This window comes from Meles meles, chromosome 17 (assembly GCF_922984935.1).
Source record: "Meles meles chromosome 17, mMelMel3.1 paternal haplotype, whole genome shotgun sequence".
Lineage (NCBI taxonomy): Eukaryota > Metazoa > Chordata > Mammalia > Carnivora > Mustelidae > Meles > Meles meles.
This window is the reverse complement of record NC_060082.1, coordinates 8,503,391-8,524,917: the sequence shown is the minus strand read 5'-3', so window position 1 is coordinate 8,524,917 and position 21,527 is coordinate 8,503,391. Positions and strand designations below refer to the sequence as shown.

General features: G+C 50.6%; 1 protein-coding gene across 4 annotated transcripts in view; it reads right to left on the bottom strand.

Annotated features, from left to right (window-relative positions):
• The window catches only part of PBX1 (PBX homeobox 1), a 308,878-nt gene that overhangs the window by 76,393 nt on the left and 210,958 nt on the right, over positions 1 to 21,527 (bottom strand). For all 4 annotated transcript variants that reach the window (XM_045982818.1, XM_045982820.1, XM_045982819.1 and 1 more), the window contains 2 exons: positions 7,477 to 7,721; positions 1,135 to 1,325 (listed from right to left, as the gene is read on the bottom strand). In XM_045982818.1, the coding sequence (XP_045838774.1) occupies positions 1,135 to 1,325; positions 7,477 to 7,721 (436 nt within the window). The remainder of the gene's footprint in view (positions 1 to 1,134; positions 1,326 to 7,476; positions 7,722 to 21,527) is intronic.

Genomic DNA, 21,527 nt, shown 5'->3' with positions numbered 1-21,527 from the left:
GCATGTAGAGAAGCTGGCTAATCTGAGACGGGCAGTCGATGGCCAAGGACGTCCACACCCTGCGACATGTCTGCTAGATCAATGCTCAAAACCCTCCTCTCAGGTATATGAAAGACACGATTATCAGCAACTTGCAGGCTGCCGAACAGAAATGAAAGAAACTGGAGGGATCTGGGTCAATCCCCTGGTCCAGAGAGTATGAGCCAAGAGCTGATAACTGGTTCTCCGTTCTCAGTTTTTAACTTTCTTTAAGATGACCTCTTTTTCTTTAAAACATTTTATTTATTTGTCAGAGAGAGAGAGAGAGAGAGAGCATGATCAGGGGAGAAGGGCAGAGGGAGAGGGAGAAGCAGGCTCCCCGCTGAGCAAGGGGCCCGATGCAGGACTCGACCCCAGGCCCCCCGGATGGTGACTGAGCGGAAGGCAGATGCGTCACCAACTGAGCCGCCCAAGCATCCTGAGGAACTTTCTATCCAGTTTCTTCAACTGAATTCTACGAACTCACCAGTGAGTTCATGAGTACCAATGCCAGATGGAAAACATCAAACCTTGATTGAAACTTTGGTGCCCAGCAGACCAGCCCCTACTCCTCGGGGCCCGCGGGACCAGGCCCTATTCACCTTTGTGCTCCTGAAACTTAGCCCAGAGAATGCCACACGGTGATCTACTTGCAAATACTCGTTGAGCCGAACTCAGTGCACTCTCTACCTGTCCGCAGTGTGGAAAAGACCTCAGGTCTCAAACCGCACTGTCTTTCTGGAGAGCGTGGGTCACTGCATTGTCCAGCGAGTCCCCGCAGCCCGGAGCTCCAACACACACCGGGAAAAGGGGTACTGAGTGGGACGAGAACGCTGCCTTTGCTCTCACCCCCCTCACTCGTCCCTAATTCTCACTCAGAGTGAGCATCCGGGGCAGGAGATGTCACCCCATTTCCTGTTCGGAGCGGTCCAAAACCAGTGGCTTGGGCAGTTTCGCAGCCTCCCTCCCCAGACTCCCTAGAAGCTTGTGCAGGCCACCCTTCCACCTGGCCTTTGATCCGGTGAAAATGAAGCCTCTAGAGAGGGCCAGGTGTGGGTCCCAACCCTGCAGCCGGGATCCCCCCAGGGGGACTGGTGGCTCTATCGGGTGACTCACCGCGCGTCCAGAAACCGGGAGCGCAGGATCATGACGGCCTCGCACGTGCTCTGTTTGAGCTGCATCTGGATGGAGCTGAACTTGCGGTGGATGATGCTGACCATCCGCTCGATCTCCTTCGGGGAGATGGGCCTGGTCCGGCTCTGCTCCCGCAGGAGGTTCATCACGTGGGTGGTAAACTCGTTGCATGCCTGGAACGGCAGGACAGTAAACACCGGCGCGTGGGGAGGGTCCGGGCCTGGATGGAGGGCCGCGTGGGCTTTCCTAGAGACTCACACACATGGGGAAACTCCAGCTAGTCTGTGGGGGTTTTGTCACATCAGAGGGATCAAAGAAATGCCTGGCCTGAAAATGCCTTGCATTCTGACTCTAACTTGGGCCACGATTGAGATTTTTCTAAAAGGGTAAAGAGAAGTCTTAATCATCATTTTTTGCATGATTTCACTACAGTGGAAGGGGAGAATGTGAATCCTAGTGTAAAGTACACCCCACAACCCTTTATCCCAATGTCAACAGCTGAAGAGAGCTTGGGGTCCGACACGGCATGAACGTCCACGCTGCTCATTGTCTCTGATACAGCAGAACCTCCACACGTCCACCTGGGGCTGCGTCAACAGCCCAGAGAATGGAATCAGGGAATTAAAGCTAGCCCTTCTGAGAGACATCACATCCACCTACGTCTCCTTTCAGTTTCATCATGAGAATTCCGCCTCTGCTGGCCTCTTGAAGACCCACTATCTCCACAGCACAAACTGGAAATATGTCCTCAGAGGCCTTGCGGGAATGATGTGCCGGGGGATTCAGGAGCCATCCCTGCAGAAGGGCACACTCTCCCGTTACACCCACAAGCCACCCGCTCAGGAGGTGAGGTTAAAGATCGCTTTGCCCCTCTCCTATTCTCCAGGCGAGTAAACTGTGGCCCAGGGAGAGGGGAGGCTTTTTCCTAAAGCACGCAGCAAAAAGGGAGAAGCTGAGCGAGCCTGAATGCCTCCTAACCCACGCTGGCGACTTCTGTCCTTTCTCGGGGCCCAAACTTGCTCCTCTGAACACCACTGGCCTTCCTCGTGGTGACGATTACTCAGCATCTCAAGTCTGCTTGCCTCAGCAGAGCCGTCAGTGGGAAATATCTAGTCACGGGTTAACTGATGGCAACATTATAAAACTGGAGCAGATTTGTAACGAAACAGGCAAGCACTCTTTGACGAAGAACTAGGGACTCAAAGGGCTCCAACTTAAAACCAATCCCAGAAGCACTCTCGTTAACGGCAACACCACATCACCACCCTCCTTAGAGCGCAAAGCCTCTCCTGTCTGTCAGGAACGCAGTAACGACGACACAGTCACTCCTCCGCTCTCAGAGAAATCCTTCCAGGTTGGTGGGCCAAGGGTACCTAGTCAGATGTATCCACCAGGCGGTGTCTACACTGGGACTGAGAAGCCTGGTCTCTGAGCCCGCCTCCGTGAGTGTCTGGGCAAAGCCTTTCACTACTCAGGGCCTCATTTTATTCATCTGAGGGAAGGGACTCAATCATTCCCACCCTTGAGCCAGGCCAGCAGCCCCCATGGTCCTGTCCAGCGGGCTCCAGATGGAGTCCCTTGCACTCACGAACACAGCAGAGTGGGTGTGACAGGGGCCAGGACGGCCTGCAGACAGATGCTGCCTCTGGGACTCACTTCGCTGTGGGACCTCGGGAAGTTACTTAACCTCTCTGGGACTTGTCTCCCTTATTTGTGAAATGGCAGGGTTGGGGGGTACCCACCTCAAAGGGTATGGTAAGGCTCAGAAGAGCCACTAGGTGTGTGTCTGGCTGTGTAAGGAAGCATCCGGGTGCCAGTTTCCCTCTCAGTAAAAAGAAACAGGGTCCTGATCACCTTCTTTCTACCCCACGGGTACTTGCGGAAGATTAATCCATAGATCGGCTCCATCCAGCATTCTGCTCTCCGCTAAGAAAATGACTACATAAACTCCGCATCTGTATGATCAGCTTCTTTTCTGCCAACCCACCCTCCAATTGTAAACAAAGGGGAGGACACAAAATGTGGCATCGAGTCAATTCTAAGAGGCCACGGTGTGGGAAGCGCAGGGCTAGGCACGCAGCAAGCATCCCGACCAGCTCTGTGGGCAAACTGGGCCCCTCGCTGGCGGGCATTCTCCCCATCCAGGGTGGGGCCCAGGGCAGGGGGGCGGGGGGCTCCAACGGGGAGGAGCTGGGTGTGAGGAGTCATTGTCAAGTGCGCTCCTCTTGGCCAGGAAGCCCCAGCACTGGGCTTGTAATAATGTGCTTCATTACAGGGAGTCAAAATAATCGCAATATCTGATGTTTATCCAAGACATTTTATCCCGGGGCCCTTCCGCTCTGCCACAAACAGACAGTGGGGTCTTTCCACCCACCGAGGAGGTGGAACAAGGCAGCTGCCGAACAGCTGCTCCGAACACACAGCAGAGAGCGGAGACCAGTTCCAAGTCCGCTTCAGACGGCCAGGACAGAACGATCCAGGTTTCTCCGGGACCTGACCGACCCACACACCACATCCTCCTCAGATCTCACAAGCCTGTAGCTTTGGAATCGGGGCTGCCCCCATTGGGTCAGGCGTTCCTGATGTGACAGTGACAGGAAGAGCTGGGGTGACAACGACTCATTAACGAGGACCCTCACAGACTGAGAGCTTCTGGGATGGGGTCAAGGGTGGGGAAGCCTCTGCTGTGGACAGTGACTTTTGGGACCTCACACTCACTCCAGGTGCCCCTAGAGAGTTGAAGATTTCGAAGGGAAATCCTCTGAACCTTGCCCAAGTTCCAGGTCAAGGGTGTTTCTGGGAGCCACTGACTACAGACCAGCCCTCCCAGGTGTCCTGCTCGAGGTGCCAGAGTTTCAAGCTTCCCTCCTGCCCTCTGGTTAGCCAGTCTTCTTCCCTTCCTCCTTCGGACTGGATCTGGTGCCAGTCCCAGCAAAGAACATAAATGGGATTCAGGACCCTCTTAGCTGTGAAATAACTAACCCAGCCTGGGATCAGCCCTACCAGTTTAGCCCTGGCCGCGCCCCAGCAGCGTTACTTACAAAAGCTGGAGAACACTGCAAAGCGCCAAGAGTATCGTTTTCTTAAATACGGCTTGGAATAACGCTCAGCCTTCGGACATCATGGCTTCGTCTATTACCAGACGCCAGTTCTATACCTCCCCACCTCCGTGATCTGCTGGAGAAGCATTTTCCCAGCACCGTTTACCGAAGAAAATCATTTCCTTCGTTCCTTTCTAATGAAAATCTCTAGACGCTTTCTTTATTTAATAACCTCAGGGTGAAATAATGGCAGATTCAGGTAGGTGGTTCTTTTTTTTTTTAAGGGGTGGGGTTGAGGAGGGCCATGGTAGCTAATGAGCAGAGCACTAACTGATGGATGAGTGACCCCTCACTGCCGTACTAAGAACAAAACAAAACAAAAATCAAGAGTCAACAATTAATAGCCCATTTGGCAACTTCACCCATCCAACCACTAAAGTAGAGAGCAACATTTTTACTTTACTGAGGTTTCCTGATTTCATTTTTTAAAAGCTTTTGTTTATGTATTTATTTATTTTAGAGAGAGAGAAAGAGAGAGCTCGAGCAGCGGGGGGAAGGGCAGAGGAAGAGAATCTCAAGCAGACCCCCTGACTGAGCCCGGAGCCCGGAGCCCGGCCCAGGGCTCAATCTCATGCCCTCAGCCCAAATCCACAGTGGGATGCCTCGCCGACTGAGCCACCCAGGTGCCCCTGAGATCTCCTGATTTTAAAAAAGCTCCCACGAGGAGTGGCCACAGAAAAATGAACAAGCCAAATCTCCCAGACATACTAGCTCGGCGCTTCATGGCCTAATTTCCCTACAATCCGCTATTTACTATAACAATATAAATAAGACTAATAAATTACAAAGTGCCCAAAGTGTGTTAAGTAGGACTTCAGTTCTTAGCCCGAAAATGTCCATATAATTGAGGAAGTGATTTTTTTTTGTATTTTTAAGAATAAGAGATATGGATGATTACCCCCCACATACGTAATTTGTTCTGTAGCAATGAGAGTTTTTCCTGAAGTTTCTGATTTCCACACTCTTTATTATACAAAACAGGTAGAGAGTGATGAGACGCTTCTGAAGGAGAATACTATTACCCCTAGTCTCGCCTAGGTACCAATTATCAATCTTGTCCACAGAAGTCACAGAGGATAATCTGGCTCCTTCACTGTTCAAGCAAGTCACACTCTCTGTATGGAGTGCTACTCGTCAGGTGGGGTTCCAGTGAGAACCCTTAGACCAAGGGTCAGAAACTGGATTCCAGGGCCATCCCTGTCCCTCACTGCATGTGTGACCCACATACACTGTGCAAGCCCTCTGATCTCCACCTCCTCGCCTGTGTCAAAATGGAGAGGCTGACCATGCCCATCCTGGGTACCCAACCACAGCATGACCTTGAGCAACAAGGGCAAGTGTGTCGGCAAAAGTTAGCAGTCAGTTGTGCGTTGCTGGGAACCTGAGCTAAGAATAGAGCCAGCTTTCAACAGCTGCCTGGCTAACATCCAACCCCGTCATGGGTTTAGAGGCGGGAAGGCCCTGCTCTGGGCTCTCCTTGTACCTCTGGAGTGTGCTGGGACTACCTAGACCTGCCCTCCAGGTCTGGATAGATTGTTTTGTCAGAAAACCAGGCTTAGTCTTAAAGGTAAGGTAGGAACAGCACTGAGTATGGAGAACTCAAGAGGACAGCTAGGGACCTTTACGGGAAATGTCTCTCTGTCTTCCCAAGCTATTCTATAGGTCAGGGCCGACTTTGAACTCTAACAGGATGGATCAGGTTAGGGAACCTTCAGGAAGCAGTCAGCTCTCTGGGCTCAGCATTCCCTGAGATCCCTGAGATCTACAGGAGCCAACACTGTGGCAAGAACATCTGTTCTTTCCTGAGAAGGCAAAGGGCAATGACTCACGAGTTCTTATCGTAAGATCGCTGCTCTTCCCCTCAAACCCTCCCCTCGCCTATCTGACGGTTGGGGTTCACCACGCTTGGCTGCAAGCTTCACGGCAATTCCCCCCCATATCATAAAAGAAGGGACTTGGTAGAAATTCATTTCGAAGGTAGATAGGAGTGCAATAATGAAACTTTCTCCACTTTAAATTTTAAAATGCCCATTTCTGTTTTAAACTTTAAATTTTCTATTAAGTTTGCATTTGCCTTCTACCTAGACAGTCGTAAGGGGACCAGAGAGGATCTTCTGCCTTTGGTTTTTTTCTCCCTCTTCTTTTGAGACTCTTAGAAAAGAAGGGGAAACCAGAAAGCTAAGAATTCAAGCAAAGTGGGTTAACTGTTGAATTTCAGGATAATGTTACATCCAGCAAAGTGACAATAAATGTATCCATCACCTACTGATGGAAGAAATGACTCCTATTAAAGTAGTATCGCTCATATGGACCCGAGGAAGCAGAACTGATACATAGAGTTCCTTGTGTGAGTATGTGTGTGTGTGTGTGTGTGTGTGTGTGTGTGTGTGTGTAGGGAGAGGGTCTCTTGGCGAGAGCAGCTCTATTATAATTAGCGTACCTTACATTTATATACTGCCTTGTCATTAAAGCCTCCCTATGCTCGCCTTCATATGGTTTTCATGGTCCTGTGATACACTTGACTCCGAATTTATAGCTCTTGGCCATTCACCACCAGCTTTTGGGTAGACTATGTGAGCCACCGTGTCCCACAGACCATCAGTGGCGTGTGAGGACTGGAATCCAACTTTGCTGACTACAGGGTGCCCTCAGCCCTTCTCTACTCTTCTTATGGAGGGAGGTGAGAACTGCATTCCATGTCATATACCAAATAAACATGTCTGACTCTCACTCGAGTGGAGTCTGGGTAGAGCAAGGGACTTTAAGGCCAAGTTTTTGTATCCTTTCCCATAGGATTCCAGGAGCACCCGGAAGAAGAGGAATCCTCTCCAGATAAGGAGCAAAAGAAGGTTGGAGGAGTCCACTGACCTCCCCGCAGGTCTGGGGGTAACTCTGCTAATAACCTTTCTCACTCTGTGAGACCTGGGCTGCAGGTCATGGGCGAATGACCTTCCAGAGCTCCAGCGTCAACATTTCTTATACTGACTCCTAATGCTTCCTGAGATCATCATGGACAACTTAAGTTTTTCAAACACCCTTACGGCCAGCATGCCTGGGTTTTTAATAGGGGAGACTGAGGACTCTGTGGCCTCCTGTGCGGCCAGGGACTGGGTGCAGAAATGCAGAGGCTGGTCCTAGGGACTCTGCAAGGCCCCCAGGCCCGTGGCTCTTCAGCCTCCTTCCTAAAGGGCCGGGGTGCCCGACGCCCCATGGCCGCGGTTACCTGCTCGTACTTCTCCAGCTCCGTGTGGTAGATCTGTCTGATCTGGGACAGCTTGGCTCTGTAGTCGGAGTGCTCCACTGAGTTGTCGGAGCCCGCGCCCCCCGAAGCCGCCGCCGCCGCCGCCGCCGCTGCCGAGCCACCGCCCTTCTCGGGGCCTGCCACCCCCTCCGCCAGCAGCATGTTGTCCAGTCGCATCAGCTGGGGGTCTGTCGGCTCCTCCTCCTGGGCTCCCCGGATACTCAAGACTGCAGGGGGACACAGAGGAGGGGAGGGTCAATGGTAACCCACACGAGCACGTGAAGAAAACAAAAAGCAATGTCGCGTCACTGGTGCAGCGAGTGACCAAAGGGCTCGCCATGTGGCAGGTGCGCAAGGGGCAAAGGGCCAGGCCAGAGGGACCAGGAGGGGGAGGGAAGGCAAACAGAGGCTGACTTGGTTGCAGAAGTGCACGATGCTCCACTTAGGACAGCTACCCAGTACGGCCCAGTTCCTGGAGGCAGACAGTGGAGGGGAGTGGGTCCTGGGAGTCAGTGTTTCATGGGGACAGAGTTTCCCGTAGGCAAGAGGGGTGGTGAGTACATTTAATGTCATTGAACTATACCCTAGACATGAAAATCAGGTAAAATGTTAACTCGTATTATGCAGATATTACCACAAGAAATTTCAAAAGTGCAAAAAATTAATATAGCAGAAAAGAATTTTCACATTCATCCCCAAACTGCCAAATTTTTAATTCAAGGCAAGACATTTCCTTCTTTGTTGCTAATTTTAGTTTTCTGTGAGTTTGTGGTTTTACACTTGTTGACTTTGTACTACTTAAACCGCCCAAGTTTTCAATTCCAAAATGACCTACGCCAAGTGAATCCAGTTGTTTTGGACTGGAATCTTCAGACCTTTCTCCTAGACCAGCACGGAAAGTAGAGAAGTTTAAAACAGCAAGAAGATCTATTATATGTCAGTTATTCTTCAAGAAAAAAATAAAACAAAATAAGCAAATAAAAGAGCAGGAAGACAGACTGGCCATCAAGCGGGGATGTTTTCCTCTGGACACTGAGATCTCTTCGTTCCGGGTGATGACTATCCTATTGGAAATGGGCGGTGGGGGGCACTGGACAAGCTATTTCAGGTATTCAGAGAAATCACGTAGGATGGAGGAGACTCCGATCAATGATCTGGCTGCTTTTTATTAAAACCCCATGGCCATCTGGGTCGGGGGAAGAGGGCTGGGACGGAAAGAGATCAAGTGTTTTAGTAAAATCAGCAGAAGAGCTAGGCAGTCTCTTTTTACTACCGTCATACAACCTGCTATAAAATAAATCACTCATCTAAACCCAGTTTAGCTGTCAGCAGCCAAGTCTTTGTTGTGAGGGAACATGAGAAGAATATCCAATTAAAAAAAAAATTGAAAAAAATTTGGGGTAAGGTAGGAGAAAGGAGGGGAGTGATTCCAGGCAGGGGAGAAGGAGCCACGGACAGGGACGGGGACAGCAGGGAGCGCCTGAACAACCAGAGAATCAAGAGCTGTTTCCAGGTGGGGTGCATCTGGGGAGCCCCAGGGGGTGCTGCCCATTCTAGCTGTCTCCTGAGCCCTCGCACGACAGACCCACGCGGGCGTGACTATGAGCTCGAGACAGGGACGCCGAGCTGTTCGGGGCGTTCCATCCCGTACGATAAAAGCAGAACCACATGCTCCTGGCTTCCATCAGACACGACAAGAACCAACCTTGAGCATTGTTCAGAAGGAAATCCCAATTCCTGTGCTGTGGGGGACCCTGCAAATGGCTTTCATGAAACAGGAGACAGTCAAGCGGCCCAGGAGCCACATGGCCCAGGAGTGGCGGCAAGGAGCAGAGATGAAAGGCACCAGGAGAAAAGCAGTGAAGTGAGGAATCGGGGGCGGGGTGCAGGGCGGGTAGGGGGAAGGTGGCTGGCCGGGGAGGAAAGACGGAAGCCCGCACCTGTACACAAACACGTAACGCCTCTGGATTCAGACTCCTCTCCTCTCACACCTGAGTCCTGAATTTTCTGCCCGCCTAGAATAAAATCGCGTATGGGTAACAGCCTTGTGGAGGTTTGTGTTGGGTACGTCCTTCCAGCAAAATCCTTCTTTCAGGAGGTGAAGTTGCCCCTTGGACAGGCTTTGGATAACATTTAGTCATGTTATTCTGTGCCTTGAATTCATTTACCCAAACCTCCCAAATCCTCTGAAGAACCTATCGCCACTCACAGAGGTTCCCTTAAGAAAATAATTCAATGCTCTACCCATTTCCTGAATCAGAGAACTTTCCAGTCCCTAACGGTGCAGAAAATAATGGGACCACCTGGGCACCTGGCAGGGGAGCCCAGAAGCTCCTCCTTCCTCACCTCCACGGGTGACAACCAACATTCGTGTGTGGGGTCTTCTGGGTGTTTCTCCACTGAATTTTATTTAGTGAATTTTAATTGCTTTATCAACAAAAACATTCAGGGGTCACATCAAAGATTCATCTCCGGGCTATTCTTCATAAACAAATGTAATTATTCCACTTTAGCTTGGTCATTAAATAAACTGTGAAAAATTCTACTCTCTAATCTGCTCTACCGAATCTCGTGTTTCATATCTTCCACAAGGTGCTGAACACTCTAGGGGAGCAGATCCCCAAAGCTGACAGTTAACTGCCACCTCCCTCCCCCCACCCCCGATGCTGAGCCAGTGGAAATGCCTCCAAGCGCATCCTCCTGGTCCTTCCATAGCCAATTCTTTGTGCACGTGAAACATCTTATAATAATTTCTGGTCCCAACGCAGGTAGCAGAGAGAAAGAGAGCAGCGTCCCCCCCCCAGGGCCAGCCTACGATCCGTTCTGAGAGAAGCAGGAGAAGCAGAGATAGGCACCCACAGACCACAGCGCTGGCCCAGTTCCCTCCGGGCGCTGTGCTGGTAACCATGGGCCTTTCCTTCCGAGAATACATTCCCCCTTACAGACCCACAGAGCTTCCCCTCCCCCTCCCCCCTACCTTTTCTTTCCAACCATCAGTGGGATGCACAGACCACCCACGCCAACTCTGCACACCTATCTCATTAACATTTTGCGGGGCTTGAAATCTAACTGGTTTTGAATAAAATAAGAAAGAAAATTGCTAAGACAGGCATGGAATGCTGAAAGTTATGCTGCGGGCCCCTCACCGCCCCCGGAAAGTTTAGGACAGTCAGAGAGCACAAAGCATTCCCTATAGGGACTGTTTTCCCCCAACCCACATATTAAAGGACACCTTTAGTTAAGGAGGAAAAAAAAAAATAGTGCAAGTGTTAGCACTCCACTTAGCTTTTATGTCATTTTTAAATCCTGCAAACAAATACTCTTTAAAAAGAAATTTGGATTTAATGAGATTTAATAAAATTGGTTTCCAAATGTGGCCGGTAAGAAACCGGTATGATAGAGCACGACACACCTTAACGTATACAACGCTTGCGTTCATACTCGGAGTTCAGGGCAGAGAAATAGGTCCCGAACTAGAGACCTGATGACAAGAGAAGAATGTAAAGGCGGGGGGGGGGAGAAGAGAAGCAGTCCTCTTCAAATTACAGTCTTTAGGGGCACCTGGGTGGCTCAGTTGGTTAAAGCCTCTGCCTTCGGCTCAGGTGGGATCCTAGGGTCTGGGATCGAGCCCCACATCGGGCTCTCTGCTCAGCAGGGAGCCTGCTTCCCTCTCTCTCTCTGCCTGCCTCTCTGCCTACTTGTGATCTCTGTCTGTCAAATAAATAAATAAAATCTTAAAAAAAAAATTACAGTCTTTAAATTATACTGAACTCAGGGGCGCCTGGGTGGCTCAGTGGGTTAAAGCCTCTGCCTTCAGCTCAGGTCATGATCTCAGGGTCCTGGGATCAAGCCCCGCATCAGGCTCTCTGCTCAGCAGGGAGCCTGCTTCCCTTCCTCTCTCTCTGCCTGCTTCTCTGCCTACTTGTGATCTGTCAAATAAATAAATAAAAGAATTTAAATCACACTGAAATCATTAAAAAGGAAAAACATTCAGAGAATGTGTCAGAATCCTCTGCTATATATAATATAGATAAACACATATATCATGTGTACATATGCAGTGTGTATATATCCCATGTACATATAGCATGTACACATACAGTATGTGCATATATCACATGTGTGTATGTGTGCATATACATAACGTATACATAAGGCATGTAATACACATGTGTAACGTGTATATATAATACATACATATATAACATTTTAATATATAGGATATGTGTGTGTATAGATGTAGTGCGTGTATATATACAGGAACAATACAAATAGTATAAAAGAACATTTTCATCTTCTACGTCGCATAGAAGATTCTGGTTCCGAGTCTTGGGCTGTGTCTGTGCACTTGCAGGAGGCATGGGTGGACCCGTACACTGCCTACACTTTCTTTCTACCCAGAAGGAGAATCCGCATGAACCAGTATAAAAACGGATGTTGGGAATCATGGATATGGAAACTGTTCGGCGAGTCGACTACAAAAAAAAAAAAAAAAAAAAAAAAAAAAAAAAATCCCTCCAACATTAAATAAATAAATGAAAAGGGTGATATGTCTAAGCAGAACTGATGCTACCTATTTACTGCTGGAAGCCGGCACCCTGGTGTGTAGGAGACAAAATGATTATTTAAAAGCCCCTTTTTATCTCTGTGGCACCATGCAAGACTCAAATGAACCCTTCGCCAGGACACCAGAGATGTTAACACTCATCCTCCAAGATCCAATTTCCACCAGCGGAGCTGTTACCTAATCCAGCAACCATCACATATGATCAGGTTTCTGCCTCCCTGACGGGCGACCCGCGCGCTCCCCTCCCCCCCGGGCTCCCCAGTCCAACAGCTTTCACTGAACCAGGTTTTAAAGGGCCAAGTCCCCTGTTTATGCCCGTGTGCACCGGGTTTAGCAGTCAGGAGTCAGGGCTGGACACGTCCACTGCCAGAAAATGTCATCAACTGCAGTGGGCTTGCTGTCCAGAGGGCTTGCCCAACGAGGTCCTTAACACTTTGGTGATGACTGTCAAAGGAGGGGTCAGTCTCCTTCTCAGCCATCTACCCCCTCGTGCATGAGGCCCGTCAAGGCAGGTGAGTGATTTATGTAGAAACTGTCACAGCCCTTTGAAAAGCATCTGATGTCGCCTCTACCTTGCTGCCGTGGCTGGCTGGGGGAGGGGAGGGGGGTTAATTCAAGGAGACTGTCACAGCCCTGTCGGAGCTGCTCTCACAACGGGTTTCCTGCTGTTTCTTCTTCCTTTATTTTTCTTCAGAGAAGGAGAAAAACAAACCAAACCCAAAGGCATATTCAAGAGCATTGGCAGGAGGGCTGTGGGCTGGTTTTTTGTCCTTGCCTGAACGGCGCGGATCCCAGGCAGCTCCAGCCACGGCCCGCTAGAGGGCACTCTTCCTTCACCGGGGACCGGTGCTGCAGGGAGGGGCTGGCCGTTTCCAGTCCCCAGGTTAGGGGTGGGCAAGAGGTCCCCGCTTCGGTGCAACTTCCCCGTGGGGCGCAGGTGGCAGGGGAGCAGGGCAGATCTTCAGAGAGGGCTGTCTTCAGACTGGACAGCAGTCCAGGGACGGAAAGGTGGGCTGAGAGAAATGTTTAGAGCGAGAGAGACATGGCGGTGGGAGAGACTAGAGACACAGGTGGTTTGAGAAAGAACATGAGGTGGTCCCCAGGACGGATGCCCTCACACTCTCTGGCCAATGTCTTTGTTTGAACTTAAGCCCCACACAGGCTGTTCCATTGTCCATGGGCTGGTCTTCACCACCCACGACCAGGAGGACCGTCAGGAGAGAGGAAGCCTCCCGGCCTCACCCCAAGGCGGCTCTGCTGTCTCCGGTGGGTCAGAGTCTGGAGAGACGTGTGGGACGCAGACACTCTGTGCTTGCCTTTTTAGAAATACAGGCAACTGCCTGCCTCCTGAAAATATCAGTCACCCCTCTCCTTTGCTCATGAAGTACTCGTGTGCCCTGATTTCTGTCGCCCTATAAAACATGAAGGCCAAACCTCAGAGCAGAAGACAAAGGCAAGGTAACAGCAAAGTAACGTTCCCGAAATCAAAGCAAATGGGACAGAGGGAAGACTAGAACCTAGGTCTTGGACATTTTATTCTTACAACATTAGGGTTCCACCTCTTCGTTCCTAACAACATTAGGACTCGGACGCTTTCACAAAGGGTGGCTAAGCGGTTGTGACATCAGTCTGGGGTGTCACGCACCAGGTCTTTCGATGCACAGATGACGAGAAGAAGACAAGAGATGCGGCAGGGAAGGCAGGCAGGGCTTCTCACGGACATCTTAATTTTCTTTAAATTCCTCCAAATCGGATCCTCGTCAGATACCTCTTCCTGCTAATGGCTCCGCAGCAGAGCCACGGGGCCATGTGACATGTGGCGGAGTGCCCTCTTCCCTCTCAGCCAGAGAAACCCACTTACCACAGTCCCGTCCTGTTTCAGGTTTCAGCTCAGCACCTCCCTCCATGAAACCTTACCTAGTAACAGCCCAAAACGAACTCCCACACCTCTGGGCCACCAGAACCCTTGCTGTCTACACCGCGGCCACAGCGCATCGCAGAACACCTCAGGTCACACCTGCCGGCTTGCCAGCAAGGCTGTGAGCTCCTGAAAGGCAGCGAGGACCCGTCCTGCCTCTGTGGATCCCCCAGATGGCCTCCCCGAGCCTTTGGCACTAAGCACTAAGTATTCAAGTGTTTCTTAATATGTAAAAAGAGTGAAGGAGGGAAAGATGGGGGATGGTGTGACCCAAAGCGCTGTGCCTCATCACACCCTTAGGGAGGCAGTGGGTCCCTGGGTGCCCCTCCCCTAGAGGCCAGTGACAGGCTGGACCCCGGCCAACACGCTACTGGGGAGAGAAGGCCTTCTCCCTGGCCACCTGTCATTCCCACCTCAAAAACCTGCCTTTTCAAATTGGACAGTTCCAAACAGGCAAATCTACGCTGTCATTTTAAGTCAGAGCCCGCAGGACTCATCACCTGGGGGTGTCCCCAGAAAGCCAACACTCTCCATGGTGAAGGCTCTCTCTGGGTGCTGTGGAGAGCTTGGCATGTGACGGGTACCCGGGAAGAATTCTTGGAAGGCCTGACAGCAGCCCCCAGGGAAGGGGCCAGGCACAGGATGCTGACCACAAACGAGGTCTCGGAGGAATGGTCAGACCAGGTACATCACTGAGCAAACCCCGGCAAGGCTCCAGGAATGAGGTGGATGCTGGGACCTCCAAGGTGAACCAGTCACGGGCTCTGGCTTCATGAAGCCCAGGGATTGTCCTCCTCTGGTCCCCTCTCACACAGGATGCCACAGCCTTGAGGGCCTGGGGTAGAAATTTGCCAGGGAAGACGGCTGGCACCATAAACTATAGGCTGACATGTGCCCTCTCCCCTCCTCCAGGTTCTTTTTGTTTCCCACAAGCCCAAACTCACCTGCAAACCAGAAACTCCTCAGCTTGAGCTAGGAAATGACTATGACATAATTTGATTCTTTGACCCCAAAAGGGGGACCGCAGTCCCGCGCAAGTGGCTTAAGGCTCAGACTAGAGTATCCTGGGGCTCTTCACTCCTAATTCTTAACCCCTTGCTGGTTTCATGGAAAAGCTTATTTTTTTTAAAAGATCTTTTAAAAAGATTTTAAAAGATTAACAAAAGATTTTTTTAAAAAGATTTATTTGAGAGAGAGAAACAGAGAGGGAGAGAATGAGTGGGGAGAGGGAGAGAGAAAGGAGCAGAATCAGACTCCCCGCTGAGCAGAGAGCCCAATGCGCAACTTGATCCCAGGACCCTGGGATCATGTCCTGAGCCAAAGTCAGATGCTTAATTGACTGAGCTACCCAGACATCCTGGAAAAGCTTATTTTTGTGCGTCTTTAAGAGTTTGCCCATCAAACAAATAGAAATGATGAACAATTCAACGCCCTCAATGTTCCAGACCAGAAGGGCTGTGAGTCAAGGGGGGTTAAGATCCTCCGTGACCCGGTGCTGTCGTCTTGACAAAAGCCCTTCCCGAAGGCGGGACCCCGAGTCTGGCGTCACTTTAAGGGCCACCATGGACTGAGCTACAAAAATAAGATATCCCGGGAGCCTTTCACCTTGCCTCTGGCTTGCTAGGCAGGTGGACCAAGCAAGGGGACGTCCGGACGCCAGTCAGTCTGCAGCGGGATTTGGAGGTCCCTCAAGTACGCAGTCCCGCACACACCTCTGAGCGCGTCCCACGGCTCCAGGCGCGGTGCTGGGCTCCCGCAGACGGTGAGACGCGCTCGGGCTCTTCCCACGTAGCCAGCAGCCACCGCATGTGCAGGGCCTCGTGTGAGGTTTTCGGGCGGTGGTGAAAATAAAAGTGTATCACGCTCTTGAGATGATTTTAAAGTTTGTTTGTTTTTTGGTGGATGTTTTCGGGTTTTCTTTAGAGAAACACATCACGCCTTTCTTGTCATCTCTGTCTCCGGGCTGGGCTTCCGCGGCTCTGGTCACATGCATTCCCTCCTTCTCAAGCGACGCTTGGGCACCGATCCCATTCACACGTCCCTTGCCTGGCACGCTGGGCCTCCCTGGGCCAACTGGCAGAAGGGAGGCTCATGTGCCGGGCAGCAGGCTCCTGCCTTTCTGGATGGGTGCCGGCTGCCGGGTGAGGGGCTTTAGTCCTTCAGAGCTCAAGCCTGGATGGCCGCTCGGGGAACCCCGTGGCCTGGAGAGCTGCTGCCGAAGCCGGGAGGGGGACGTAGCCTCACCCTGGCTTCGGCCTCAGGCTGCCATGCCTGGCGGTGTAAGGAGAGAGGGGGGCTCGGTCTGTGAGGCCCATGCCACACGTGGTCACCCACGACTCAAAAAATGGTCTCTTCCCGAGCCAGACCTAAAAAGCCTGAAAACAGGAAGCCCCGGGTTGGTGGCCTGCGGTACGTTCCCAGAAGATGGATGTTTCTCTCTACAACGGTGGTTTCTAAAAGAGGCATCCAATGAGAAAGTGAGAAAGGTCTCACTATCCTCCTGCCTTAAGACGAGAATGTTCTGAAGCCTGGGTGGCGAACACATTCTCCGCCTCGTTGCGAGTGCTAATACGCAACAGATTTCCTTGCCCATCGTACTTTCGTGGCCCCAGAGTGGGCGAGGCCGGGCCCAGGCCTCTCTTCCGTGAGCTCCAGAAGCACGGCACAAAGGAAGGAGTCTGGTACAAAGCCAGGACAAGACCCCCCATGACCCGGACTCCCTTAAGCTCAGTGTCCTTACCACCCAATAGCCAATAATAATACCAACCACACCATAATCCTTGTTCAAGATGAAATAAGGTCACTTTTTTAAAAATAAAAGCACATATCTGTGCTCAGTAACTGGTAGGTTTTCAACTGTGGGTTAAACCTCAATCAATCCCACTGAAAAAAGGTCCCTTTGGGAAGATTAAGAAAGCAAGACAGATTTGGAATTAAGAGTTTGGTTTCCGTGGTCTCAGGAATCAGCAACCCAGAAGGAATCAGGATAAGTCAAAGAGGGCACAGATACACACACGCACGCATTCTCCACTTCACCATCCAGGATTTCCAGGCGGGCTCATGCTCACACCATCACAGGCCAGGACATCGATCCTCAGCCAACGGAATAAATTTCAAATGTTTGTCCTCGCTAACTCCCCCTCATGTTGCTTTACTACTATTCCTCTCCAAAGCACATTAAGAATCCCGCTTCCTCGGGGCGCCTGCGTGGCTCAGTGGGTTAAGCCTCTGCCTTTAGCTCAGGTCATGATCCCAGGGTCCTGGGATCGAGCCCCATATCGGGCTCTCTGCTCAGCAGGGAGCCTGCTTCCACCTCTCTCTCTCTGCCTGCCTCTCTACCTACTTGTAAGCTCTGTCTGTCAAATGAATAAATAAAATCTTAAAAAAAAAAAAAAAAAGAATCCCACTTCCTCTAAAGCCTGGAGTGTCCCCCTCACACAGAGCCCCTGACGTCAGTCTTCCTGAGTCGGGAAGCATCGAGTCTCCCTGACCTGGCAGAGCTTGCTCAGGAGGGCTCGGTCCTTCCAGAGGCAGAAACATCCTTGTGGGAACCACTTAGCTCTGAGACCATCTCAACCGGCGTCCGACAAGCCAGCCTGGAGGCATCTTTCAGATAAATGCTTCCCATTTCCATTAAAGAATATATAACCAAAGAGAGTAAAGACTATCCATCATCAAGGTTTGAGCAAGCACATTTCAGTTTCAACTTTTGGGTGGGATTCAGACCTCAAAATCATCTTTTCTCCGCTGGGACACTGAGGAACCCCACACTCAAAATGTTAAAAGTAACCGGATGTTGCCACGTTTCTGTCCTGTGTGGTCTTACCATCGTGACATCATTTTGCTGTCTTAGGACCATAAGGCCTTTCTAGCTCCTGGTGACAAGTGGGATTTTCTTGCCTGAATTTACAAACGCAATCACGGCAAAACTTTTTTTTCCCCTCCAACCTTCCAAACAATTTTCTCAGAATTTAGTCTGAAATAAAGAACATAAAGAAATAAAGAGTCTTTCCCAGTTTTTGAGAACCACGGAATAATTCAAAGGTGGGGTTCCTAATGCAAGGTGTTACTGACCTTAGGGACCTTTACACAAGATCGTGATGATTTAGTCTTAACCCACTCTGGGATTATTTCGAACTCCACCAATCACAGCACACGGGTAGTAACAGTGTGCCCTTGCCCTGTTGGGGTCAGCTCAGACCTCTGCCAGATCAACGCCATGGACCGAAGTGTACACCCCAAGGACAAAAGGAACATGACATCATGGAGGACAAACCACAGATTCCAGCAGGGCAGACACAGGCTCTGGAATCAAGAAATGAGGTGCAACAGGGGAGCCTGGGTGGCTTGGTTGGTTGGTTGGGCATCCAAGTCTTGATTTTGACTCAGGTCACAGCTTATGGTCATGGAATAGAGCCCTGCATCAGGGTCTGTGATTAGTGGGGAGTCTGCTTGGGATCCTCTCTACCTTTCTCTTTGTCCCTCTCCCTACTCATTCTCTCTCTCTAAAATAAATAAATAATTTTTTTTTAAAAAGAGGGAGGCCTGGGTAGCTCAGTTGGTTAAGCATCCGACTCCTGGTTCGGGCTCAGGTCATGATCTCAGGGCATGAGATCCAGCCCCAGGTTGGGTTCCATACTCAGTGCAGAGTCTGCTTGGGATTTTCTCCATCTCCCTCTGCGTCTTCCCCTTTCCCTGCTTAATGTGATTTCACTTGTGCATGTTCATTTTCTCTCTCTCTCTTTCTCTCTCAAATAAATAAATAAATAAATAAATAAGCAAACCAAAAAAAAAATCTTTTTTTTTTTTAAAGGAAAGAAATGAGGTACAACATTCTAGTTCACTCCATCCCTTCGGCCTCTTTCATGCCATCCTTCTGCTTCTCTCTCCATGACAAACATGATTCCTTTCACCCTATAAAGAGGATGGGAAGTTGAAGTGTGAGAAAAAGGACTAGTACCTGGAACAAGACAAGAGAAAGGGACTCCCTAAAGCTCAGATTACCATTTCCACTGCAACTACCACTGATGATGAGATCATTTCACATAAATGTGCATGTTGACTATGCTAGTATTATTGCAAGATATGTAACATGATGGAGCACGTATCCATCTCCTATATGGGACCTGGGAGCGGGGCTACCTGGGGAAGGTATCGGCGAAGAGTGCTGGCCCAAAGACAATGGAACAGGTTAATCTGTCAGTTTCTTCCAATATATTCCTCTCTGTAGAAGCAGGACATTGACTTTTTAGTTGAGCTCATGGTCACTGAGAGGAAAGACACTTTCCAGCTTCCCTTGCAGCTAGATGTGGTCATGTCTGAGGTAACAAAATTCTAGTGATAAATGAGTTGAGGTAGGATATAAAATTTCTTGAAATGTCCTTAAGAAGGAATGTCTTTCTCATCCATTTCTCTGTTCCTTCTGTTAGCTAGAACATGAATGTAATGGCTGGAGCTCCAGCAGCCACTTCGGGCCACAAACTTTGGCTGGGGAATGGAAGCCACATTAGGAAGAGAAACCAGATAGAAGTTACCATGCTCTAGAGACCAGCCTGGGTGATCACCTTTGGACTATACGAAAACAAGGAGAAATAAATTTGTATTTTGTTTAAGTTAGTTATTTTGGGTTTGGGGGTTTTTGTTTTTGGCAGGCTAGTCAACCAGAGCTATTATGAAGGAGGAGGAGGAAGAGAAAGAACAACAGCAACTCCACAAGGCAGAATGATTTCACGCTGGTTAGCATGTTAGAGAGATAGTTACAAAGGGGCAAATTTAAGAACTAGAAGCAAGTCACAGAAAAGCCTCAAGAGTTACCAGGGGGAGTTTCTTCCTGCAAAAGGAGAAGGTTTAGAACAGATAGAAAGAGGATGGATCATTAGGGGCCTCTCGGAGGACTGCTCTGGCTAACGAGCAGAGGTGGGAGAAGATCCAGGAAGTCTAGGGCAAAGGGGCAGGAGAAAGAGATGCCTCCCAGTCAGGGTGTTGGGGGGCCTGCAGCCTAGACCGGGGAAGACGGGGGTGGTGGTGAGGGGCAGCTGCAGGTGGAGACGAGCCGAGGGCACTCTGCTGCCTCCGGGAGGAAGAGGGCGAGGGGAGGGTTCTGTCTTGACCAGAGGAAAGCCAAGGCAGACTGAACTGTAAACCCGGAGACAAACACAGGAACAGGAACAGTATGTGAGCCGGAGTCTAGCAAATTCCTTTCGGCTGCCGTAACTTGCCCGCCCCTGTACGGCGTGTACTGGGACATTTCCTTACACGATAGTAAAATAACGCTTGCCTTCTAATCAGCCAGCTGAATCTGTCAGTTCCAGAGGACCAGAATGGGGACACGGGAGAAGGGAAAGGGAAATCCTAACGCAAATCCTTGGTTGGTAGCAGAAATGCCGCAGCTGAAGGACACCGGGTCTATTTATGGGTGCCCCAGGTCCATTTCAAAACATATGCCAATTAGCTTTCCTTTTTCCATGACCACAGACAACACCTGTGACCCCAGACAGCCATCTCACAAATGCATACAAGGTCAGGCAGGGTCCTCCGGGGAGAGTGTACGGATGATCCATCACCGCTCGTTACGAAAACCACCCCGAGCACGTGCTTTGCTGCTAATGAGTCACCCGCGCTGTCCTCAGACACGGAGCTGCGGAATCCGCAGGCGAACGAGCTGCCTGAGAATCAGGAGGCTTGGCTGCTTCTAGAAACTTCCAAGTAGCCTCTGAAATCACTAACGCTTGAGTGACGGGGAAGATCGGATGGCAGACTGGACGGTGTGTCTAGATGCCCCGTCCAAGGCAAGAGGTGCTGAGTAAGAAATGCTGGAGGGGGGGAGGGGTGGAGTTGAAGGGGTGCGAGGGGGAGGGGTGGGAGGGGGAAGGCACGTGAGATTATGAGTTCCAGATTGCAAAACACGCCTTCACTAGCCCAGTCACTGGATAAAAGAGAAATGTCTCCCGGGGACCAAGAAAGGTCTTGGCTTGCTGTCTTACAGGAGGCGTGATATTTCTGCTCTGGGGAAGAGGCTACGGAGCCACCATTTCCTAGCTTTGCCCTCTTAGCACCTGTGCCTGGCCTCCGGGACGGATCCGATCTCCACGGCGCCTCCTTCCCTCCTCCCAACGGAGTCCAAGCGGCTGAAACCCTGAATGCACACACACCTGGCGGACAAATGGGCTGCGTTTTCCTTGAACGTGAGCGCAAGCATTCAAATCCCATCCTGAACAGGGCTTCTCAAATGCTGATTCCAGTTTCCAGGGGGACATTTTAAGGGAGAAGTAGATTTCAAGTAAATGATTGCAACTTATCGAAAATAATGTGCTACTTAGCGTCTGCGGCAAGCATCCTGGCAGGCCGCGAGGGGAAACAGCACTATAGCAGATGGGAGCGATTAGGCTCTGAGCTTCAGACGAGCGTTTTGCTGTTGTCTTCACTTGCTTTCCCATCCTGGTAAAAATCCGGAAGAAGGGGACAAGAGAGCAGGGTCCTGTGGCCCATCCCATTTCTCGGGGCGCTTGAGATGGAGCCCCTCCCCCTACCGAGCTCTCCCACAGGGGG